At 32.9% G+C, this 27,740-nt stretch overlaps 1 protein-coding gene across 4 annotated transcripts in view; it reads right to left on the minus strand.

The window, feature by feature from the left end:
* Positions 1 to 27,740, minus strand: part of LRRIQ3 (leucine rich repeats and IQ motif containing 3) — a 201,070-nt gene that overhangs the window by 53,075 nt on the left and 120,255 nt on the right. For all 4 annotated transcript variants that reach the window (XM_077778993.1, XM_077778992.1, XM_077778989.1 and 1 more), the window contains one exon: positions 10,230 to 10,359. In XM_077778993.1, the coding sequence (XP_077635119.1) occupies positions 10,230 to 10,359 (130 nt within the window). The remainder of the gene's footprint in view (positions 1 to 10,229; positions 10,360 to 27,740) is intronic.

Raw genomic sequence — 27,740 nt, forward strand, 5'->3', positions numbered from 1 at the left:
CAGGAACTTGGCGTTCCAGAAGGAGAGAAAATATGTGAAGAAATAATGGAAGGTATGCCAAATACAAATGAGCAAGAGCAGGGGAAAAAATAAAACAACACCTACATATACATATTATAATGTACATATTAAGGATGCCAAAGCTAGAGAAACAAATTTAAAAGCTTCTAAAAGAATAAGAATTAAATGACATCAGACTTCTCAACAGCAATACTGAATGCAAGAATACAATAAAGCAATAGTTTCTGAATACTGAAAGAAAATAATTTTCAAAATAGACTTTATTTTTTTTTAAATATTTTTATTTATTTCTAGGCGAGAGAGAGAGAGGCAGCGTGAGCAGGGGAGGGTCAGAGAGAGAGGGAGACAGAGACTCTGAAATAGGCTCCAGGCTCTGAGCTGGCCATCAGCACAGAACCCGACGCGGGTCTCGAACCCACAAACCGCGAGATCATGACCTAAGCGAAAGTCGGACGTTCAACCGACTAAGCCACTCAGGCGCCCCTGAAAATAGACTTTAAAATTTAATTAATTACTCAAATGAGAAGGTAAAAAATAGTCCTCAGGATAAAAGGTGAAAGAAAATATTCTACTATAGCTTCACATAAACCTTCTGAAGGAAAGTGAGATGAAATGAGATGAAAAGTGAATCTAGGAGATCCTGTAAAGGATATGGAAAGTAATGTTGACCAAATAACTTGGTAAGATTTGCTGTTTCTTAAAAAAAATTAAAATATATAACCAAATGAACAGAAAGAGTATGTATATGATAGCACCATTAAAATCTAGATGCTAGTAGGATTACATCCTAGACAAGAAAAATGACATACAATTGGCAAAACATGAATATATTCACAAAGAAATTAATAGTATTGTATCAATGTTAACTTCCTGATTTTAATAATTATACAACGATTATATAAGATAATATCTGAGGAATGCATAAAGGATATTCAGGAATAATTTGTAATCTTTATATCATTTTTATGATTAGAAATTATTTCAAAATAAAAAAAATCCAAGAGAAGGGGGAAAACCAGATACCAATTATGAAGAAACAAGAAAGAAGAAAACAGAGTAGAATAAACTGGAAATAGGCCCAACTATCTCAGTAAATATCTAATACATATAACTGAACTAAATATGTGAGCCTAGCTATTTGCTATTTCCATGATGAACATATAAAGCAAAAAGTTGAAAGGGATGGAAAAACATATTAGGAAAACTTTAACACACAGCTGGTACAGCCTTGCTAATATCAGACAATAGAGCATGAGGAAAAGGCACTATTAGAGATAAAGAAAGTAATTATGATCATAGAGGTAGTTAACAAAATTACCTCAAAATATAGGAAACAAAATTTGATAGAATTAAGGAGAAGCAAACAAATCCACCATTATAGCGGAGTATTTTGATAGTTTTCTCTTAATTCTTGATTACGTAGATGAAACGAAAATCAGCAAAAATAGAATACCCTACTCTTTTCAAAATCAGAATATTTATTTGAATAACAATGAAAATCTTGATCTAATGGACTTACTCATTTATCATAAGTAGATTTTAACAAACATCAAATAGGTAGAAGCAAGGATTGCAAATCATACTCCTTATGAAAATCATGAAAGTAAAGGAAACTGCTACTTATGGGACGGTCACAGCACTTTTAACCACCAAGTACTTCCAGCTTTGCCTATCTTTCAATTTAGAGGAAATGAGGAAGTAGCCCAGAAAGGGTCTACATATCAACCACAGTGTTATTACCTAATATTAACCAAGTGGCAGAAGGAGGAGACCACCAAACTTCATAATCTTCCAAAATGAGATTATTGAGCTTATTTTTGAGTATGGTTAGAGAAAGAAATTAGACTGGTCATTCTAAAAGGAAAAATTATATATTGAAGGAAGGACAAATGCCGCCAACAGCACAAGGTATTTCTCATCCTTTATGAGTCTGAGTATATGCTATTATGTAAAACTTGGTGAAATGGATTAAGATGATCCTAAACAGAAAAAAAGCAATGATTATGAAGTAACAGAAAATACTGCTTGGTAGAAAAAACAAAAGCAGTGTTTAATACTGAATTGATAAATATCCATCCCCCCCATGCACACCTGAAATCTTTTCAAGAACATCAGTACAATTTCTGGCCATTTGATGAAAGCAAGTATAAGGTAACTGGCTATGATTTTAATAAAATAAACATGGGAAATGTTATTTTTACTCTATTTCTTCTAATTATAATGATTTAAGATAAGTAAGATAGTCTTCAATTTCTATAACCCTTTTAACAACAGAAATATTTAAAATAAATGGGAAATAATAGAATTTTATATAAAATGGGTGGTTCCACAATATTTGGAATGACAGAGGGAATGGCAGATTTTATTAGAATTCATAGATTTAGATAGCTTAATCTAATAGAGCCATATTCCCATGCACATAATTTAATTATTACATACTGAAACATTTACAGCCCTCAGAAGGCATCATTGTGAAACAAAAAGGACACTAGACTTTAAATGAGGAAACAGATCTAGAAATAGTACCAGCTCTGTCACTTTTGGATTATGTGACCTTTTATAAATTATCTTAGCTCTTTAAACTCACTTTCCTCATTGTAAAACATAAATAATAAATTAAATTGAATATTACAATGTGCCATTATCTAGCAATGGGATGGCTAACACCTTTTCATTTTCATAATACATTGATTGTGGCTGCACAAAACATTCACTTGAAAGGGAAGTCAGTCAGGACTCAGTATGATTTATGAATGATGTTTTCCAAGGGTTCAGCCATCCCTTGCCTGGAACCGGATAGGTAATCCCAAACTCCCTACTTCTTTCTTCTTTCCTTACTACTTTTCCTTCCTCCTACATATTTAACATAAAATATGGCTCAATTTAAAGTGAGCTCAATTTAAAGAATCAATATGGATTTCAGATTAAACAAAAAGGTTTAAATAACTTAAACAACTATCTTTTTTCTTTCTTCCCTCTTTGTACCCAGTACCATGATAAAAAAGACACAAAAAAAACATTCAAAGACAATGAGAAAGACAGTAAGTATTAGTAACGCCAAATATCATTTGGAAGCTAGAAGCATATAGATAAAAGGCAACTGACAATCAGACATATGAAGTTGAAATTTAAGATTTGATATGGACAAGCAAAGAAGAAATGTGATTCACAATGCAGAACAGTAAAAAAGGTAGGGAATTTGAAACATGATTTAAAAAATTATTTGAAAGGCATAATTAGATCAACTGATCTTTTGAGTAGCACATATAACCAGGTGACTCTTTTATCCATTTGCCCTTAAAGGTGAATAAAGATTCACCCTCTGGAAAAGTTAAACCAGGAAAATTATGGACTCAAAAATACCAAATACAGGTAAGAATGGAGGTATGACTGAAAATTGAGAGATGAAAAAAAAGGCTTCATATCAAGTTGAGAACAACAGTAGTTACTCAAAATATAGCTTAGACTCCTGGGAGAAAACTACTGAGAACAGAGAAATACAACAGAATATCCAAGTCCCCAAAAGAAGGTAGGGAGAGACCCTTTGAGAAATTAAGACATTTAAATGAACACGGAGAAAACTGAAAGAAAAGAAAACCATATACACAATGACCCAGACAGGATGCATGCCCAGGAAAGACCTAAGAAGTTACTTAAGCCTTTACCCTGAGCTGATCTTAAGGCTCAGGGGTTTGTTAAATAGTAAAATTCTTCCATACAAGTCTGCAAAGGTTGAAAGAGGTAGCTATTTTAAATGCTTAATTTTCAACAAAAAATCACAGTGCAGAGAAAAAAAGAAGGAAACAAGGCCCATTTAAAGAAACAAAACAAATCCCCCAAAACTGTCCCTGAACACACATATCACACTTACTAGACAAAAACTTATTTATTTATTTATTTATAGATTTTTATTTTTTTTTAATCCCAGGATAGTTAACAGTGTTATAATAGTTCAGGTATGCAATACAGTGATTCGACCATTTTACACATTACTTGGTCCTCATCAAGATAAATGTACTCTTAATCCTCTTCACTTTTCCTCCCATCCTCCCACCCACCTCCTCCTCTGGTAACCATCAGTTTGTTCTCTATAGATAAGAGTCTGATTTTTGGTTTGTTTCATTTTTTTATTTGTTCATGTGTTTTGTTTCTTAAATTCCATGAATGAGTGAAACCATTGGTATTTGTCTTTCTGTGACTGACTTATTTTGCTTAGCATTATTTTCTCTCGCACCATCCATGTTGCTGCAAATGGCAAGATTTCCTTCCTTTTTAATGGCAGAGTAATATTCCATTCTGTGTGTGTGTGTGTGTGTGTGTGTGTGTGTACTTTTTCTCCATTTATCTATCAGCAGACATTTGGCTTTTTCCATAATTTGGTTATTAGAAATAATGCTGCAATAAACACTGGGCTGCATATATCTTTTCAAATCAATGTTCTCATATACTTTGGGTAAATACCTAGTAGTGGAATTCCTGGATCATATTATAGTTCTATTTTTAATTTTTTGAGGAAACTCTATACTGTTTTCTACAGTGGCTATACCAGTTTACATTTTCATCAACAGTGCACAAGTGTTTTTTTTCTCTATGTCCTCTACAAGAACATTGTATTTTTGATTTTAGTGATTCTCAAAGGTGTGAGGGTATAATATTTCACTGAGGTTTTGATTTGCATTTCCCCAATAACTAGTGATGTTTAGCATTTATCATGTTAGACAAAAACTTTAAAACAGCTCTTTAAAATATGTTCATAGAGACAAAGGAAAACATGGGCAAATAACAAAAGCTTATAAATAAGGGAAACAATATATCAATATGGATATCAATGAAGAGATAGAAATTATTAGACAGAATTAAAAGGAAATTTTTGAAGGAGAAAAATAAAATCACTGAATTGAAACATTCATTAGCCATTCAACAATATATGTAAACAAAAAGAAAAAAATCACTAAAATTAAAGACAGAGCTTTTGAAATCATTGAGTCTGGGAACAAAAAGATAAAAGGATGAAGAAAAGTGAAGAGGGAATAAGGATCTTACAGAATACTGTCAAATGTAGTAAAGTATGCATTATGGGAGTCCCAGAAGGAGAAGAGAGTAAGGAATAGGTAAGTTTTTGAAGAAAAAAATCCTCTCAAATTTGAGTAGACACATGCATTTACAAATCAAAAAGCTTTATAAATGCCAAGTAGGATAAACAAAATGGGGCCCACACTGAGAGATCTTATAAAGAAAATGTGAAAAGACAAAGAAACATCTTGAAAGCCACAAGAGAAAAGTGACTCATCACATACAAGGGATTTTCAATAAGATAATTAGCAGATATGTCAGCAGAAACTTGGCATGCCAGGAGGCAGCAGGAGGATATATTTAAAGTACTGAAATTAAGACCAAAGCTTCTCAACTGAGAATTCTATATTTAGTAAAACTCTCTGTGATAGTCAATTTTATATGGCAATTTGGTTAAATCATGGTACCCAGACATTTGGCCAAACATTATTCTAGATGTTTCTGTAAAGATATACATATATATATATACACACACACTTTATTTATATTTATTTATATAAATAAACTTAACTTTTATTAAGTTAAACTTATTAACTTTATTTTCAGAGAGAGAGAGAGAATGAGTGGGGAAGGGGCAGAGAGAGAGAGAGAATCTCAGGCAGACTCTGTGCTGTCAGTATGCAGGCTGATGTGGGCCTCAAATCCATGAACCATGAAATCATGACCTGAGCTATAATCAAGAGTCAGATGCTCAACCAACTGAGCCACTCAGGCACCACTGTAAAGTTATATTTTAGATAAGATTAACGTTTAAACCAGTAGACCTTGAGTAGAGACAAATAAAGGCATTATATTATAAAAGAGTCAATTCACTAAGAAGATATAATAATTATAAACAAATCCACCAAGCATTAGAAGAATAAAAAAATAATATAAACATTTACAGATTAAAGGTAGAAATAAACATTTGTACAACTATAGTAGGAGACTTTAATACCTCATTTTCAATATAGGATAGGACAACCAGAAAGATTAAAAAGTAAGCAGAGGATCTGAACAACATTATAGACAAACTTGAGAAAACAGACATATACAAAACACTACGAAAAATAGCAGAAAATACATTTTTATCAAGTGCACGTGGAAGATTATCTAGTGACATGCAATATGTCAGGCCATAAAATCAATCTTCATAAATTTAAAAATACTGAAATTATTCTGTATTTTCTAATCACAAATGAATGAAAGTAGAAATCAGTAACGTAAGGAAAACTGGAAAATTCACAAGTATGTAGAAATTAAATGGCACCCTCTTCAATAAACAATGAGACAAAAAAGAAATCACAATGGAAATTATAAAATATCTTGAGACAAATGAAAATGAAACACAATATAGTAAAACTTGTAGGATGTATCCAAATCAGTGCTAAGAGGCAAGTGTATGGATATAAATGTTTACTTTACAAAAGAACAACAATTCAATAAACAAACTAACTTTATGTTTTATGTAACTGGAAAAAGAATAAACTAAACTAAGTTAGGAAGAAAGAAGATAATAAATATCAGAGAAGAGACAAACAGAGTTATAAAAATAGAGGAAAAAGTCAATGAAAACAAGACACAGTTCTTCAAAAATATAAACAAAATTGGCAAAATAGCTAGAAAGGCTAAGAATGAAAGAGATAAGCATCAAATAACTAAAATCAGAAGGGAAAGAGGGGATATAACTATGATTTTACAAAACTAGAAAGGATTATAAAAATATTGTGAATAAATGTATGTAAATAAATTGTATAACTTAGATGAAATAGACAAATTCCTATGAATACACAACCTACCAAACTGAATCATGAAGAACAAAAAATCTGAATACATCTATAGCTCGTAAGGAGATTTAATCAGTAATCAAAAACTTCCCAATAAATAAAGTAAGAACCAGATGATTTTACAAGGCAGAAAGTAGTAACAACAATCCTTCTTCAACTCTTTCAAAAATTTGAAGAGGATGGAATACCTCCTTACTCCCATGAGGTTACATTATCCTGTACTCAAGCCAAAGAAACTACAAGAAAAGAAAACCTATATCTTTTATGAATACTAATGCAAAAATCCTCTACAAACTACTAACAAACTCAACTAAGTAGCATATTAAAAAGATTATACACCTGGATGGAGGAAGATTTATTCCTGAAACGTAAGAAATGTTACAACATATGAAAGTCAATCAATGTAATACACATTAACAGAATGAAGGAAAAAACAACATGACCCATCTCAATCAATGCAAAAAAATATTTTGACAAAAATTCAACAAACTTTGATGATAAAAACACTAAAAAACAAGCAAACAAACAAAGCATGGACAAAAACTACCTCAACACAGTAAGAGATTTAAAAAAAACCCACAACAGCTAATACTTATTGAATGGTAAAATGACAACAATCTTTTGTCTAACGTTATAAATAAGACAAATGCCCACTTTTGCACTTGTATTACAATACAATGGAAGTCCTAGACAGGGCAGTTAGGCAAGAAAAAGAACTAAATGACATGAAAACTGGAAAGGAAAAAGTAAAATTATTTGTTGATAGAGAATAAATTTAACTAAGGAGGAAGACTTCTACACTGAAACCTAGAATATGTTGCTGAAAGAAATTAAAGATGACACAAATAAATGGGAAAAAAACCATCCTACGCTAGTGAATTGGAAGATAGAACACTGCTAAACTATTACTCAAAGTAATCTATAAATTCAATGAACTCTTTCTCAAAATCCCAATGGCATTTTAGCAGAAATAGAAAAATCCATCCTAAAATTCATACAAAATTTCAAGACACTCCAAAGAGCCAAAACAGGGGCGCCTGGGTGGCTCAGTCGGGTAAGCGTCCGACTTTGGCTCAGGTCATGATCTCACGGTTTGTGGGTTGGAGCCCCGCGTCGGGCTCTGTGCTGACAGCTAGCTCAGAGCCTGGAGCCTATCTTCAGATTCTGTGTCTCCCTTTCTCTCTGACCCTCTCCTGCTCACACTGTCTCTCTCTCTCTCTCTCTCAAAAATAAATAAAACATTAAAAAAAATAAAATTTGGCTTTATTTAAGAAAATAAAAACAAAGAGCCTAAACAATCTTAAAAAGGAAGAGAATTATGGTTCTCATACCTCATCATTTTGAAATTTACTACAAAGTTAGAGTAATCACAGCAGTGTGATTCTGATATAAAGACAGACATATGAGGCACCTGGGTGGCTCAGTCAGTTAAGAGTCCGATTTCAGCTCAGGTTATGATCTCACAGTTCGTGAGTTCTAGCTCCAAATCAGGTTCTTGACTCTCAGTCCACAAATGGACTGAGAAGGAAACACTAGAAATTAGGACACAATAAAGCAATTCTGAAAAAATTCTGAAAGAAGCTCTATATAGTCAAATCATCAACCAAACCTAAGTGTAGCATAAAGACATATTTAGGCTTTCAAGGATTTAAAAATTTTACCTCTTATATATTCTTTCTCAGTAAACTAAGACAGAAGGCACTGTATTAAAATAAGAAAATAAACCAAGAAAGGATAAGATATAGGGAGTTCTGGAAGTCAGAGTCCCAATGTAGCATGGAGACAAATAAATTCTCAGGCCCACAGTTGAGAAGTCCCAAGATGGATGATATAAGAGCACGTGTGGAGAGTAAGCAGTCCTGATTGTATCAGCAAAAGGAAAGACTTGAGGAAATATATCATGAAAAAAAAAAATATATATGGGTGTGCTTGGGGAGAGTGGTTGTTTGAATGATGTGAGATTTTCAAACTAGTTTTCAAAAAAATAATAAATAAATAAAGAAGCAAACATACCCTAATACATTGTTTGGCTCAGCCATGAGCAATATGTATGTCTTAATAATTAAAACATTAAATATTAATTAATCCCCAAAGAGTGATGATATAATTCTATTGGGAGAATAGAGGAGGGGATATGTAAGTGTGTGTATTAGGGAGGATTTATAAGGGAATTAAATGTCCATCTTTCACAGTGCAAATTTGTAAACAGTATCTAAAACTAAACAAAAAAAATTTAGCAGAATAAGCATGTTACGTGAAAATATAAAAGTAAACAGCAGAAAAGTCAGCTAAAATTATTAGATGATATTGCCTGAGGGTATCAGGAAGAATATATAGTATATGGGATGAAAGAATAAAAGTATACTACTTTTCCATCATTTCGTTTTTATTTATAAATCTAGGATTTAAATAACTGGATACAAAAAAAAGATAAATAAAATTTAAGAGCGTTACGAAATATATAAAGTACAATGGATACTAATGTAAATTATTCTTATATATAATAATATAAAGTACAATGGAAACTAATGGATGATGAAATAACAAATAAAGCCACTGACAACTAAGGAGCTGGCAGAGATAGACTAGTTCACATACAAAGAAAATAAAAGGGAACAAAGACACCATTGTGAGCTTTTAAGAAGAGAAAGATTTGAATATTTAAGAATTAAAAGGCTAGAGAAAGACAGAAATGGGTACAAAGTTTCAGTCATACCAGATAAAAAGTTCTAGACAGCTTGCTGTGCAACATTATGACTATGTTTAACAATATTGAATTATGCATTTAAAATCTATTAAGAGGGTAGGTCTCATGTTAAGTGTTTTTATCACAACAATTTTAAAAAGGTTTAAGAGAAAACCTGTGAAAATTGATAATAATTTCAAATAGTTTTGTAAAAATGATTATATAACAATAAAATAACAAGTACACATTTGACAACCAAAATCTTATTAACATAAAATGTATTTTTATTGACAAATATAATTATGTTCAAATCCTGAAGGATATTAAATATCATTATTTAATTGAGATTATGTATATTAATTAATCTGATACTTGACAGATTTCCTGAAATTTGTGCTGATCTAGCCATACTGCAACAAAGTTATCAATTCAATATAGTTCTTGCTAATACCTATTTCTCTTAATTCCCACCTTATACTCAAATCCAGTTCTTGATATCCATGAAACAACTTTCTGAATATTTAAAAATATTAAATGAGATATGGATATTTTATCTAGAGATCTAAACATATATTTCATGGAGTCTTATATTTACAGTTCAAAATTAACATGCCCAATTTCTAATGATTTGCTCTTCATCAAAAAATGTTCACACATATCATTTAAAAATTTATATAACTAACCTTTTTGAATGAGATGTCCTGATCTTTTTGATTTTTTACCAATTCCTTTTGTTTTTAATTCATATAAAAGAGAAGAACCATGTCTTCTCAGTTCTCTAGAGCTTTTTAAATCAATAGGAGAACGTATATTCTGTGGAAACAAAATAAAAACAATGACAACCATGATAACATCTGTTATATACATTTTAGAGTTATCAAAGAACTCTCACATTTATTACATACACCATGATTTGTTTTATTTTTTTTAAAAACAACCAAAAACTGTGAGATAGACAAAGTTAGGAAAATAGGAAAAGAGCTCCATTGTGTATGATTTTCATCAATTGTCTTTCTATTAAGAGTAATAATATACTTTGGACCATGTTCAAAAGGAGGTTGAGGGAAAAAGGGACATGTCAGGAGGGTGCCATGTCTAAACAAAACACAGGGGGAAAGAGAAATATGAAATAAACAAAAAGCAAGATGGTGTGGTCCAGACAGCCTGAAGAAAAATCTAGATAAAGAAAGGGTAGGGGCACCTGAGTGGTTCAGTCAGTAAAGTGTCAGATTTCAGCTCAGGTCATGATCCCATGGTTTGTGGGTTCAAGCCCCACTTTGGGCCCTGTGCTGACAGCTCAGAGCCTGGAGCCTGCTTTGGATTCTGTGTCTCTCTCTCCCTCTGTCTCTCCCTGACTTGTGCTTTGTCTCCCTCTCAAGGGTAGAAAAAACGATTTTACAGCATACTAAAACTGATAGTAACATAGGAAGAAAGGGAAATGGGACCAAAATTCTTAAAAGTACAAATGAATCAGATATGTGTAGAAGAAATAACAAATAAAATATTGAAAGGGAGCTTCATGGAGAGTTGGGGACACTTTCAGATGTAAAATACACAATGTCTGTAAATTGGCTGGGAATGTTTTAATAAGTAATATAGTGTCATCTGTCTTTGTCTTCACAGTTTTCCAGCACTGGTACAGAGGATCCACCAGATCATCAGGAACCCAGGTTCTTTCAAAATTTATCATCTCTGTCTTACTGCCTCTACATGGCTTCTATCTTCAAGGTTTACTCATGAGTCAAGGCAACTACTAGACTCCAAACCCCATGTCTGTATTTTAGTCAGTAAGATTGAGGAAAGGGTAAAAAATGACAAAAGGACATTGGCCATGGGTCTTAGGGTACTTTCCTAGAGGTCTTTCCAATAACTTCTGTTTATATCTTATGGGCCACCCCATAGTGACAAAGGGAAGGGTGAGCAATGCAAGTTTCTTGCTAGGTACTGTGCTGCCTGGAGTAAAATTTGGGGTTTATTAATAAGAAAAGGACAGATATTGGTAGGCAACCACAGTCTGCCACAGGGAAAAGATCAGAATTTGGGAGGGAATATACATTTGTATTTTAAGAAATCTTCCCAGGATATTATGCTTTCCTTGATGAATTCCACTGGGCTAAATTCTGAAGATTCTCAAATACATATTTTCAGATAGTACTCCATTCTGAGATGTTTGCTTTTTATGTAGTACTCGTTACTAACCATGAGCCATGTTCTTTCACCCTGGAAAACAGACATGCCATATTCAATAGAATTTAAGTTCTATCTTTCCTCCAACTCTATTAATTCTTGTATCTAGTTTTGGTGAATAGCACCACCTTTATCCAAGAAGAGGAGAGTCACATAAACTCTCTAATATGTGATAGGAGATAGAATTTTGAAATAAAAAGTTCATTATCATATTTTCCCTACTTTGACTATCCATCCACTTGTCCAAACATCCTTTATTCTACAATTTAGAAAAGAAACTTGGATAAGTGTTTTGGTGCTGATATTTACAGTTTTTTGCCCAAATTTCTATTCAGCACAAAATAGATATATTTAATTGAATATCCTTGAGTTTCTATCTTTTGAATTTTATATGTGATATTCTTTAATTTATTGAAATTGAATATCCTTGAGTTTCTATCTTTTGAATTTTATATGTGATATTCTTTAATTTATTGAAAACAATCTATCTCTATATGGTGACTCACTGTGCAAGGACTTTTTTTTTTTAATGTTCATGATAGGTACTACATATTATGTGGTCCTGGAATGAATCTGTTTTTAATTCTTCACTAAAAATCCTTCACTAATCAAGTCTTACACAACACAATTTCTTTCCAATCTTTACATGACAAAAATACTACTTTTTGTTAGAAAGACCAGCAGTTACTTCTGAGCCTATATGTTCTTTTTACATTAGTTTTTTTCTTAAGTTTGTCAAGAATAATTATAATATAATAACACAATATCAACACATTATCAAAATATAGCACTATTTTCATTTGGGTTTGATTCTTCCTATTAAACAAAGTAAGACAAAAATAATATAGGCCACTGTTTTGCCATTAAATATGTTACAATCAATTCCAAATGCTTTTTTCAACCTCAAAATCATCTATCAGTCCTCTTCAATTAGTCCTCTGCATCATCATTTTTGTCTTTTCTTACTTCTATAAATTTTGCTCTATTTCATAACTTGTCTCTCTCTACTAACAAAGTAATTCATTATATGTTAAAATCACCTCAGATTCTATTTCAATAGAAATGGACCCTTTAGAACTCAGGGATATGTTCAGCAATCTGTTTCTAATAATACCTATTCCTTTGCCTCCCTTGAAAGAATAAGGAAATTTTTAAAATAAAGGTATATCTGTGAAATCTGAATATCCAATGTCTGTCACAAAAAAGTTAATGTATAAAATCATGAAATTTAAAAATTAGAGAAAGAAACATCCCATTCACAATTGCAGCAAGAACCATAATATACCTGGGAATAAACCTAACCAAAGATGTAAAAGATCTATATGCTAAAAACTATAGGAAGCATATGAAGGAAATTGAAGAAGACACAAAGAAATGGAAAAACATTCCATGCTCATGGATTGGAAGAATAAATATTGTTAAAATGTCAATAGTACCCAAAGCAATCTACACATTCAATGCAATCCTAATCAAAACCGCACCATCATTCTTCTCAAAGTTAGAACAAACAAATCTAAAAGTTGTATGGAACCACAAAAGACCCTGAATAGCCAGAGTAATATTGAAAAAGAAAACCAAACTGGCAGGACTCGCAATCCCAGATGTTAGCCTCTACTACAAAGCTGTAATCATCAGGACAGTATGGTATTGGCACAAAAACAGACTCAAAGACCAATGGAATAGAGTAGAGAACTCAGAACTGAACCCACAAATGTATGACCAACTAATCTTTAACAAAGCAGGAAAGAGTATCCAATGGAAAAAAACAGTCTCTAACAAATGATGCTGGGAGAACTGGACCGCAACATGCAAAAGAATGAAACTAGACCACTTTCTTACGCCATACACAAAAATAAACTCAAAATGGATGAAGGACGTGAGTGTGAGACAGAAAGCCATCAAAATCCTAGAGGAGAAAGCAGGACACAACCTACTTGACCTCAGCTGCAGCAATATCTTACTCTACACATCTCCAAAGGCAAGGAAATTAAAAGCAAAAATGAACTACTGGGACTTCATCAAGATTAAAAGCTTCTGCATGGCAAAGGAAACAATCAACAAAACTAAAAGGCAACTGACGGGATGGAAAAAGATATTTGCAAATGACATACGGGATAAAGGGCTAGTATCCAAAACCTATAAAGAACTCACCAAAATCCACACCTGAAAAACAAATAATCCATTGAAGAAATGGGCAGAACACACGAACAGACACTTTTCCAAAGAAGACATCCAGATAGCCAACAAACATATGAAACGATGCTCAATGTCATTCATCATCAGGGAAATTCAAATCAAAACCACACTGAAACACCATGTCACACCAGTCAGAGTGGCTAAAATGAACAAATCAGGAGACTATAGATGCTGGTGAGGATGTGGAGAAATGGAAACCCTCTTTCACTGTTGAAGGGAATGCAAACTGGTGCAGCTACTCTGGAAAACAGTTTGGAAGTTTCTCAAAAAAGTAAATATAGAACTACCCTATGACCCAGCAATAGCACAGCTAGGAATTTACCCAAGGGATACAGGAGCGCTGATGCATAGGGGCACATGTACCCCAATGTTTACAGCAGCACTTTTAAGGCTAAATGTCCATCAACTGATGAATGGATCAAGAAGATGTGGTTTAGATATATAATGGAATACTACTTGGCAATGAGAAAGAATGAAATCTAGCCATTTGCAACAACATGGATGGAACTGGATGGTATTATGCTAAATGAAATAAGTTAGTCAGAGAAAGACAGATACCATATGTTTTCACTTATATGTGAAAGGATTTTGAGAACCTTAACAGAAGACCATAGGGGAGGAGAAGCAGAAAATAAAGTTACAGAGAAGGAGGGAAGCAAACCATAAGAGATTCTTAAATACTGAGAACAAACTGAGGGTTGATGGGGTTGGGGGAGAGGGGAAAGTGTGTGATAGGCATTGAGAAGTGCACTTGGGATGAGCACTGGGTGTTGTATGGAAATCAACTTGACAATAAATTATATTAAAATTTTTTTTAAATTAGATTTCATAGTGGGGCGCCTGGGTGGCTTAGTCGGTTAAGCGTCCGACTTTCGCTTAGGTCCTGATCTCGCGGTTCGTGGGTTCGAGCCCCGCGTNAATTTTCAAGTTTCAAAGCATTGTGATCTGACAGTGTGCATGGTATGATCTCTATTCTTTTATATTTATTGAGGGCTGCTTTATGTCCCAGTATGTGATCTATCTTGGAGAATGTGCCATGCGCACTTGAGAAGAAAGTAAATTCCCTGGCCTCAGGATGTAACATGAAATTTTAGAATAGGTTATAATTTCAAGTTGAGAGAACACAGTGCTAGTTCATTAGTAATAATAATTGGTATTTGGTAGAGTAAGTAAAATGCATGAAAAATTTCAGAGTATGTAGATGTTTCCCTAAAAATCTCTCCAAAAATGGATTTCATTAATTATTACTTATAAGACAATGCAATACTATTCAGAGTTCTATTTTTCACTAATTTATAGATTACAGTGGCTAATAGGCAATATATTGTATAGTAATAATTGAGAATGATTCTGTATCTGGTTTACCTAAAGATTGCATTTTTAAAAAAGGATAACTCTACATAATATTATTTTGTTGATAGCTTTCAAAGCACTAATTGCATTCTACCTATTAATGTATAGTTAAATACAGTTCTCACCCCTAGAAGAAATTATTCTGAGGATTGGGTCTGTGGTTTATTTATCTCAATATCCCTGCACCACTTTGGATTCTTCAACCTCTGTTGCAGTAGCAACCCAAAAATAATAAAAAAGGATTGAGAAATTTGATTAGTTTATGCAACATATATGTATTTAGTGCCAACTCTATCCATGGCATTATGCTATGCATCGGAACAGTTATTATTTTGTGAATATTTAAAGTCTAGACTTCTCAAAATATTTCATAATTTAATGATTAATATTCTATGTAGCTGTGGAAAACATAAGAAGCAATATAAAGACATTGAGAGTGGGGAAAACTTTGGTTCCAAAAAATATGATTTGATTAAATTGAAACTGAGGGTATCTACAGAGAGAGAAAAACAGAGAGTTGAGAATATAGATTTAATTCTAAATACATTCCTAATAAAAACCTGTATTTTATTAAATCTCATGTGTTAACTTAGTTGGTTACAATATTTTTAATTAGTAAATCTTATCATTTTGAAATGAAAAGAGACATAGTATATACTAGCAATATAAATACTGCTTAAGTAATCACCAAATGAGACAAGTTCATATATATGGTAGTGTGAAATTTATTTTTTATTTTTTCTTAAATGTGTATTTATTTTCTGAGACAGAGAAAGAGAAATCAAGGGAGGCAGAAAGAGAGGGAGAAAGAAAAGTGCAGGCTCTGCACTGACAGTGGGGCTTGACCTCACAAATCATGAGATCATGACCTAGCTCTAAATCAAGAGTTATATGCTTAACCAATGGAGCCATCCAGGCCCTCCTGTGGTGTAAAATTTAATGATGGGCAACAAGACAGAGTTTTCTAAAGAAAAAATAAAACTTTTCCTTACTATTAACATATATAGCTCAAGAGTCTATATTTCTATTATATTTAACAATGTCCACATTTATCAAAAGAGAAGAAAGAACAATAGATAGGGTCTACCAATGTTTAACTGATATTTAGGTTGTCCTTCTTTACTGTAAACACCGTAAGCAAATTCAGTATTTTAGAGAGTTTATATGTTTTAAAATAGGATTTAGAATCTGAGGAAAGGGTTATATTCATCAATAAGAAGACCTCAATAAATTAACACAGTAGCCATATATGTAATTATGTTTCTAAGTAAAGCATATTATAACCAACTTAAATATGCTTTATACCTACACATTGCTAAACTATCAAAGTTGATTCACTGGATATTTTAATTAATTCGGTTGGATAATATTTTTAAAACTAAGGTTTTAGCCTCCTGCAACTGGGAGTAATACACTCATCTGGGGGTTTAGAGTATTAGTAAATTTTGTTTCACATAAGATTTTTTTTTACAATACTAATGACTGAAACGACATTTTCAAATGCTGTATAAATATGCTCCTTCCTTCTGAATACTATGTATGTACTAGGAACCATAGGGAATCTTTTGAGAGAAAGGTGGATTATATAAAAAATAGATTACATAGCATTTATGTGTGTGTGTGTGTATTTATCTGTATGTGTATATCATTGCATGTACACATATATATCACATATATGTGAGATATACATATATGTGTGTATATATATAAATATACATATACATATAAGTGAGAGACTCAGGAAGTGGTGCTATCATTCACCCAGGGTGCTAGCCCAAAAGTTCTATAGCACCAGTACAAAACTCAATCTGTCTGACCCCATAGAGTACTCAGCACAACTTCTTTAACAACTCAGTCCTACTGCTCTTGCTGGAAATATTTCAACCATGGTCCAGAGTTTATTATTTATGTGAGGTCCAATATTCCTGTGGCTAAATAAAATGACTCAAAACTATAGTCACTAAAACTTTCAAAGATATAAGCAGGCTTATTTTAGGTTCATAAGGTATCAAAACAGGTATTGTCAGAATCTTTATATTTCATTTAATGAAGACTTAAATATAAAGAAATGCCTGCAATTTGAGTACCTTGAGGCTTTCCAGGTGACTATTGTCAGCAAGCACCCACGCTTAGCTTAGAGGGAATATCTCTAAAACTATCTTAAATACATTAGAGAGCAGCAGTGTGATTCAATAGTTAAAAATTTTCAAGTCATGGCACCTAAATTTGTTTTTAAAAAAATTCAGTTATGTCAATTTCTGGATGAATCATAAAACACAATTTTTTTTGTCATTCAAGGCATAGGCCAATATTGAAATACATTGAAATAGCTACTCTCCCTTACCTTGAACAAATAAAAATTCATTCTAAGTAAGTGGTAAAGAATGGTCATTTTATTGATTTTGTTATCTTTTTTATTAGAAAAAGATGGACAACTTGAAAAGTTCTGAATTATCAGTCTTTGCAAAGCAAAGAATTTTATGATGGTAAATTTCACTGGATTTAAAAATGGTAATATTAACTTTCTTGTATGAAGAAGTGAATAATTCACGAACATTTTTATGCAAGTTCCAAACTTGTTAAAATATGCTGGCTTGGACGAATTACTAAGTGTATTTCTCTTTTCAACTTTACACTTATCTTGTGAGTACAGCTGATATCCCTAGTGTCCAATCAGAGACAGGCTTTCATCCTGTTGTCCGGGAATGATGTGCACAATTCCTTTTGACACTGATGAGAGGTGAATACATAAATCCAGCCCACTTCAGTGAAAATTGACCCATAATTTTTTTTTATCCTGAAGAAAAATACAGTGATAAAGTTTAAAGATGGAAAAAATACAATAAAACTCTTGAGGTGTACCATTAGTTAATGATAGTCAGCAAACATTACATTTTGCCTTGAGGACAGTGAGCTCGGATTTGCTTTAGGTGCTCACAAACTAAGGCTCTGTGTGATAGCAACAAAACTAAAAGTATGAATGATAGGTTCTTCATATTTCAAGAGTTAAAACTAAAAAGGAAAGACATGCTTTTTATATATTTTCTCCTACCACTACTCTCCACTAAGATGTTTCTTAAGAAATGAGTATATGCATTTCCTATAAAAATATTTGGTAGTTGAGAATATACACTGGAGTGCCTGGGTGGCTCAGTCGGTTAAGCGTCCGACTTCAGCTCAGGTCATGATCTCATGGTTCGGTTCGCAGGTTTGAGCCCCGTGTCGGGCTCTGTGCTGACAGCCAGCTCAGAGCCTGCAGCCTTCTTCAGATTCTGTGTCTCCCTCTCTCTCTGACCCTCCCTTGCTCACGCTGTCTCTCTCTCTCAGAAATAAAATGAAAACGTTAAAAAAAATTTTTAATTAAAAAAATAAAATAAAAATTAAAAAAGAGTATACACTATTTCCCACATAAAGACTATGCCCTGATTTTGAAAAGTATGTATCTTGCATAAAACTCTAATATTGTCTTTGAACTAATGTTTTCAAGATTTATCAGCATTCCTAAGATTTGGGGGAAAAATTACTTGGTATAGGAAACTCGATCAGTTGCCCCTATACCAAGTACCCCACCTCAAATAGTATCAAAAATAAAATGCTGTAAAAAGGTAAGGCCATCCATTTTCATTTTCTTTAATAATACATTAAAAATTGATTCATTAATTTATCTATATAGTTCATTTTTAGTTTGTTTACATAATCAGGCTTTAGCGTTTCTGGAATAATACATTTTATTATAATGACCACAGAATGGAGTAACCCCTTTAACCTTCTTTATCTTTGAAAGGCATTCTAAGTTCTAGCTAGTGTGTAATAGGACAGGCAAGAAAATCTTTTTTTTTTTAATGTTTTATTTATTTCTAGGAGAGAGAGAGAGAGAGACAGCGTGAGCAGGGGAGGGTCAGAGAGAGAGGGAGTCACAGATTCTGAAACAGGCTCCAGGTCCTGAGCTGGCAGTCAGCACAGAGCCTGACGCGGGGCTCGAACCCACGAACCGCGAGACCATGACCTAAGCGAAAGTCGGACGCTTAACCAACTAAGCCACCCAGGCGCCCCAATCTTTTTTTTTTTTTCTAACACAGTTCATAACTGTGTAAGGTCTTTTTGCACTTCTTATTTTTTGACTTGCATCTTATTTTCATCTATCTTCTTTCAATGATAACCTTATTTCTTCCTGGCCTCATAGAGTTCAATGATAAGCAAATTTCTGTTAGCTACTTTTTTCGTAGTAGCACAGAATAATATTTTAAGAAAATATACTAAAATGGCTCCATGAGTTATAAATTATAACTCAAAACGGTATAAGTACAGTTTAGATTATATTTATTTTAAGTGCAACAAATGGTATTTTAAATCGGTATTTGTTAAGGGCTATGTGCATATCATTGTGCTAGGTAAAGGGTGACAAAAACAAATAAAATACAACCTGCCATAAAGTGATTTATATTCCTAGAGTAAAGACATTCAAACAGAAGTCACTTTCAAAAGAAGTAGTGTATAAATAAATTTAAAAACATACACAAGAAAAATATTAGTAACCATATTCCAGTTAAATCAGAGAAACTTATTTCCTCTAATATTGAAAAAGACCAAATCTTGGTTCTGGGACATTATCAGGGACTTTATTCTTTTATTTGATGCTGCAAGCTGAAGTGAAAAGGGAAACAGATAAAGAAGTACATACAATTCTGGGAATAATATCATTCATTGAAAAGAAGTAAAGAGATTCCAGGAAGGAGATTTTGGCCTTGGTGCCAAGAATTTAAGGTTCTTTAACAAAGAAAAAAGGCATTTTTGTGCTTACTTTGAGATAGAGACTGTTTGGTGGCATATTGTAGAAAGAAGGAAATGTGCTAGGATGGAGGTGAATTGGGGGTGGGGGGGACACAAAACAATGCTTTTATACATTAGCTCTGTCTATGGAAGAGACTTTGCCTTCAGTAATTGGCAAATTCATAGCAGCCAAGATCAAATATAGTTAATTTTAATACTGGAATCTCTCTTAATATGCAGTAATGGTTCTGTTTTGAAGAAAAAGCTGCTGGTAAGATATGCTGTTTCTGTAATCATTCTTTCCTCCTTTGGAGCTTCTAAATCTCCAACATACAGACTCTTCTTTCTCCTTCCAATTCTAGGGCCTAAGATAGGAGATAATTAGCCTCTCTATTATCTTAGACCAATACTTAGAATTCCCTTATTAATTTACCTTTGCTGATAGATTGACCCATAATTCTGGTTAATTATTTTTTCATCTCCTCCTTGAGCCTTCATCACTCTATCTGTCTTTGCACTGTTTCCTAGTTATAATTTGACATAGGCCTTGGGCTGTTTCCTGAGCCTTCATTCTAGCAGTCCAGTCTATGAAACCAGTTTTCTTCTTAAGACAGTCTGTTAACATAGTGTCTAGGCTTTGATACCTGAGGACAGACTTCACTAATACCACCTTTCAGTGACCATTTTCAATGTTGCTAAGCTTTTCATACCAGTTGGTCAACTGTTGCTAGCCATGTGACAGTGAATAGACTTCACAGTTCTCATTGGATGTGGAGCTACTTACTGAACTGACCCTTCTTTGCTAGTTTCTAGAATCATAACCATTCTGTGTCTCCTGTACTGGTCTAGTGGTCAAGTCCAATTTTTTTTCTTAACCTAACCAGTTTTACTTTAATATACCCTTTCCTGTGAATATGAAGAAAAAATGTAAAAGTTTCAATTTGAATGATATTTTAAAAACTGTAAACATCATCAGAAAGTTGAGCTGATTGTAAAGAATTTGAAGAAACTGGGAACACGAGTTAGGCAGAAAGTAGCTGATGCTTAATTTACATAAGAAAAACATCAGGCAAGGAGGTAATTACAAATGAACAAAGAGACTGGAGACTGAACCAGCTGAAGTGTACTGTTTGTAATACATTGAGTAAAAAAAAACATTGAAAAGATAAAACGACATAAAATTATAAAAGGCTCTTTCATTACTGAAACCTACAGTCTCTATTATGATCTTTCATCTTTCACCTGGAAATCTTCCTACATTTTCTTGTCGTCTGTGATATTTTACCATCGGGAAAGCTTTAGGCTGATGGGTATAAGATTTCATTCTTTACTTTCTTCTTTATATCATAAATTAAACAATTAAATAATCATCCTAACATTTGGTCATCCATTATCCTATACAAAAATTTGAATAACAAATGTAACTTGTTAATTCTAAGTAATTTCACAGGTATAACCACACAAAAGATATTAAGTTGTACAGAGAGACTACTCCTTGCCAAATAATCATTTTAAGCACTCAAGTGAAAATTAAAATGTCCATTAACAGCCCTACCAAACTTTACTTTCCACAATTCCTCTCATAAATCTCTTAATATAGTTAGGATAATTTCCTTTCCATTCACACATCTGCCAAGCTAATTCTCACCTTCGCAGCTTTGTTCATATATTTTTTAAATGTTACCCTTGATCTTTTCTTTTTTGACATTCATTTTTTTATACATTTCACCAAACATCTGATGCTTAATTACACAGACATATTGTCCATTATTCTATTACCTCATCTAAACAACAAATTCCTAAAAAACAAACAAACATACCAAAAAATCTCCACTCTTCTTCATTTCCCTATAGGATGCTGAGATGGGGAGGGGAAAGCATTGAACAACATTAAACTTGAAATTTAAAATCAAGTTTTAACACTCCTAAAAAGTATCTATATTGGTAATTATATGCATAAAATTATTATGTATCTTTTGTCTTTAAAGTATGCAGCCAAAGCTGATTTTATGATTATAAAGGTCATGAAATCTACGCTATACCATATGGTTTATCAATGGGATAAAACAGTGTTCTATGAGTAGGAAAATCATCAATTGTTTCTACAGACTTTTAATATTTTTTGCATTTGTCAACTCTCAGAAACTTTCTCTTCATATCATATTTTCTACCAACGCATGAATCTTAAAATTACAAACTTTCAAAAATTTGGAGGTAAATAATACATCATTTGTACACATGGGGTGAGTTTGCATGTAAATTTTTAATTTGAGTATTATGATATAAAACACAAATTTTAGGATAATAGATTTCAATTTTAACTATAACACAATAATCAAACTATACTATTGAAGAGTCTTAGGATATTAGACTTTTTTCTTGAGTAGCATATTTTAATAACAAAAACTTTGTAATGCCAAAGTGATTATGTGGGATAGACATACAGATCAACAGAACAGAGTCCAGAAACAAACTCTTGCATTTGGCCGATTGAGTTATGACAAGAGGACCAAGATAATTCAAAAGGAGTAGGATAAGGGTATTTTTTATTATTATTATTTAAAAAAAATGGTGCTGTATTAACTGGATATTCACATATAAAGATTTATGTGGATTCCTAATTCATGCTATATAAAAATTAACTCAAAGTGAATTGTAGGCCTAAATATAACAGCTAAAATTATGAAATTCTTAGAAAAAATACAGAAATAAATATTCAAGACTTTTGTTTAGATAATTGTTTCTTAGATGTGATTAGCAAAATATAAGTGATGGAGGAAAAAGAGAGATGAAATAGATTTTATCAAAATTTAAAAAAATTTTGACGTTTCAATGGATACCATTCAAAAAGTCAAAGCAACCTCTATAATGGGAAAATATTTTCAAATCATATATGTTATGAGACTTATATCAAGAATATATAAGGAAAATATATATATAAGGAATTCTTCAAACTGAACAATAAAAAACACATATTATAAAATAATGAAAGTATTTGAATAGATAGTTCTCCAAAGAAGATATAGAAATGGCCAATAAATATATGAAAAGATCCTCAGCATTATTAGTTATTGGAAAATGCAGGTTAAAACCATGGTGAAGTACCACTACATACCCACCAGGCTGGTTATAATAAAAAAGACAGATAGTATCAGGTGTTGGTGAGAATTTGGAGAAATCAGAACTCTCATATGCTGATGATGTGAATACAAAATGGTGCAACTGCTGTGGAAGTAAACGGTTTGGTACTTCCTCAAAAAGTAAAACACAGAATTACCATATCATCTTCCTGCAACTCCACTAGTAGGTACATACCCAATAAAATTGAGGAGTATGTCCACACAAATATTTCTATATGGATGTTCATAGCTGCACTATCAATAATACCCATAAACTGCAAGCAACACAATTAGTGAATACATTATAAAATGTGGCATAATCATACAATATTATTTGGCCATAAAAATGAATGAAATACTGATACATGTTACAACATGGATGAATCTTGAAAACATTATGCTAAGTGAAAGAAACCAGAGACAAAAGACTACATATTTTATTATTCAATCTATATTAAATGTCCAGAATAAGCAAATTCATAGAGATAGAAAATAGATTAATGGTTGCCAGGGCCCATAAGGACTACTGGTAATGGTATGGGATTTCTTTTTGAGATTATGAAAATGTTCTGGAATTAGATAATAGTAATGATAGCAAAAGTCTGTGAATATACTAAAAACCACTGAACCGATACTTTAAAGGGATGAACTTTGTGTTATGCAAATTATATCCCAGTAGAGATATTATAAAAAACATTGTGGAGTTGACAATGCAGTTTCAGTAGTGCTTGTCAGAGTTATAATAAAATGTCAAAGATGTGAAGTGTCCAAAATAATTAATACAATGAAAAGAGACTGAGAAAAATCATTAACAATTTTCAGGTGATTTTAGGATTCAAGTTTTTAAAAATGTTAATAATTTATGTTAATAATAATTTTTTAGTGTTAATAATAATTCGTCAATGTAAGCAAGAAGCCAAATAAATATGCAAGTTAATTATTTAGCATTTGATAAAACTGAAGCAGAAAATAAATAAAGTGTACAAAACAACACATTTATCATCAATTAACTATAACACTTCTGGAACTTCCATTTGAAATTGTTAAGAAGATTTTAATATATTTCTCTCTTTTTCAACCCTAAATATGAATTATTTAGCAATATCTATGAAGAGATAAAACATAAAAGTTTCACACTATATTACTTAGAACAGAAACAAGAACCTACAAAAATATACATTTTTTTTTGTTTTGTTTTTTAAATGTTTTATTTATTTCTAGGAGAGAGAGAGAGAGACAGCGTGAGCAGGGGAGGGTCAGAGAGAGAGGGAGACACAGACTCTGAAACAGGCTCCAGGCTCTGAACTGGCAGTCAGCACAGAGCCCGACGCGGGGCTCGAACCCACGAACCGTGAGATCATGACCCAAGCGAAAGTCGGTCGCCTAACCGACTAAGCCACCCAGGTGCCCCAAAAAACTATACATTTTTTTTTAAAAAACCAGAGAAATAATGCTATTAGAACTTACTTGTTAAAAACATACTGACAATTATTAGACAATTAATGTTCTCTAAAATACAGATCAATTACTGCCAAAACTCAAAAGAAATATGAAATATACAGACTGCTCATGGTAGTGGTAGGAAGAAGAAACACTGTGTAATAAATAATATTCACACCTTAAATTTTAAAATCAGTGTATAAAGTAAAACAGATATGAGATTTAAAATACACTTTAAAAAAAAGGAGGATGGTTACTAGGCCAAAGGAAACCATACTAGTTATTTAAGAGTAGGAAATTTGGAGAGTCAAAACATCCACATCCAGGATTGGAAGAATATAAATTTGGATCAATTCTGAAATTCAAAATAGTCATATGAAAGATTTGTTTAAGTCTTTGAAAAACAGGAAGGATTTATCAAGAAAATTGCAATTTATTAGGTCAAAATTTAAAAGAAGGCAAGATCCCAGAAAGGTAAGCCCAACACTCAGAACTGCTTTTGTTTTGAGAATATCTGTAGACCAGGAAGAAACAATTTATAAACTACACTACACATCTGATGGCTCAAAAGGTCAGGAATCAAAAATCCAAGCCCATGCCCACTCAAAGAGAGGATTCTGCCCATGTTCAAACTCAAAAGTCTACACCATGAGATACAAGTGAACAGCCCTAAACTAAAATAAAACCTGGATAAGCCATAAAATCTCAAGTTTTGCACTTTCAGGTGGAACGATATTGATGGCAATCCTTAGTCCCTGGTAATAGCAAATGAAAATATTTGTAATAGCAAAAGGGAATAATTGTAACCCAGTTTTCTGCTTGGCATAAAATTATGCTTCCCCTTTGAGTTAGTTGCCAGAAAGATTGAGAAACTTTGAAGATAGAAGAGAGCTACGCTGAAGGGTACCAGGTAAATTTCTTGCCTCTTCATGAAATAATTCAGGCAGAAATACTCTTTGTAGCCCTTGGAAGTGTGGACACAATATCTTTTTACACAGAGCAAAAGATTACTTCCAAACTGTATATTTTAACAAAAGGGAATCTATGGCTATATTGTCACTTGTTCCCTAACTAATTCTAGAGGGTCAGGGTAGCATGCAGATATGTGAATGTTTTGTGTGAATAACTGCGATGGAGTTATGATTATGGAAAATATATTTTTCAATAGTAGAAAAGATGGACACCTTACTGAGGAATATTAATAATAAAGAAACTTTTATTTACATTTGTATTTATGTTTGCCTTGTGACTCTTAGGAGATAATCTATTGCATACTATTGATATCAAACCCCTCATGTATGGAAATGGGACAAACAGAACTGACATCTGTAAGTAGACATTAAAGTATACCAATAAAGTTACCATCTAGCATAATTTACAAGGATCTCCTTATAACTCTTTCTTAATCTATCTCTCTTGGGTTTTAATCATTTATTTCCCCTTTACTCACCTCAATGTACAAAGTATTTGCTGAGCAGTACTATCAGCACTTAATAATTCCTATCTCTTTACCTTTTCCAGATGTATTATGATATTAGGTGAATCTCTGCTTGTTTCTCTTTTTCCTGCTGACCTTGGCAACTCCCAAAGTTTTCACTTCAGATTATGTATTATACCAGTGTCCACTTGCTGTTGCTAAAAATTAATTCTGCAATCCCTTGGTTTCAAATCTTTCCTATCTATATCTATGACACTAAGCATAATAAATGGTCACAGGTTGGTTTTTCCAGAAATGAGGTACCAAGACAGAGTTAAGTGTGCAAAAGTTTTATGGAGAAGTAACACCTGCTAAGGGAAAATGTAGGAAGTAGCTTAATCAAAAAAGGCAAACTTGTGCCAACCACCCTAGAGCTCCAGAGCAAAGTCTGTCTGAAAGTTTCACATTGAGCAGAAATGACAAGGTCCTTACAACACCACCTTACTCAAAAATTGCCTGGAGTTTGCCTAAAGAAAATAGTGTGACCTCAACCTGAAAGCAGAGATGGACCCTAAAAAAACTAATCGTTGGAGCTTTCAGCTAATGACACTTCTTACATCTGAGCAAACACAAATGGTAATATTGTCCTTGTATGGTTCTGTCCTAATCTTATTCATCTAGTTCCAAGTCTTCTCTCTTTAGTCCAAGTAAAATCTTGATTAAAGGGGACATGTTTCATTTACCTCATTTTTATTGTCAGTGATGAGCAGAGAACCTGATACCTAAAAACACACAATAAATACCTGCAAGACTTTATTAAATGGCTAAATTTAGCCCCTTAAGTTCTGATGTGGTCATTAAGCTATCGTGTCACTTTTGAGCCATTATTATTAGTTGTCTGGGCCCCAAAAGAGGGCTGAACTAAGCTTAAATTAAATTATTCTTACCCTTAGGCAGTGCCAGTACCTGCCCTTAGATACTCTTCTAATATCTCATACTACCACTATTTCCCAGAAGTCTTAATACTCAGGACAACTCTATCTCCTGTGGTCAGATCCATTAAATGTAGGCAATTGGTGAACCTGGATTTGAATTCGTATACTCTTTTCAGTTCCACATTTTACATAATTAGTTCCTACCCAATGAGTTTTTCATAGTTCTTCCCTCTCTCTCTACAAGTTCCAGCATAGCACTTGCCTGATCATAATTTTTAAGGCTTTATAGTTTGTTTCACTGCTAAGAACGTTGTAGATATTCAAAAAGAACACATTTTAAATAAACTGAATTGCTGATAGGGCCCCAAAATGACAGATAATAACAAAGGGCAATTTGTAAAGAATGTCATCACAAAGCTTCTTAGAATTACATAAATTGCAACAACATTCCAGAAACAAATTGAAAATAAAGGTTGGGGTGCCTAGATGGTTTGGTCAGTTAAGCATCAGACCTTGGCTCAGGTCATGATCTTGTGGTTTGTGGGTTTGAGCCCCACGTTGAGCTCTGTGCTGACAGCTCAGAGCCTGGAGCCTGCTTTGGATTCTGTCTCCCTCTCTCGGCCTTTCCCCCACTTGTGTTCTCTCTCTCTCTGTTTCTCTCTCTCTCAAAAATAAACATTAAAAAAAAAGAAATGTCAGCTTCCAGTATAAAAAAGCACTCTTATTTCACAAAACAATGAAATTTAAAAATAAAATATCTACCCATAAGTTTCTTTT

The sequence above is a fragment of the Crocuta crocuta genome, unplaced genomic scaffold, assembly GCF_008692635.1.
Source record: "Crocuta crocuta isolate KB4526 unplaced genomic scaffold, BGI_CrCroc_1.0 scaffold58, whole genome shotgun sequence".
In the NCBI taxonomy this organism is placed as follows: domain Eukaryota; kingdom Metazoa; phylum Chordata; class Mammalia; order Carnivora; family Hyaenidae; genus Crocuta; species Crocuta crocuta.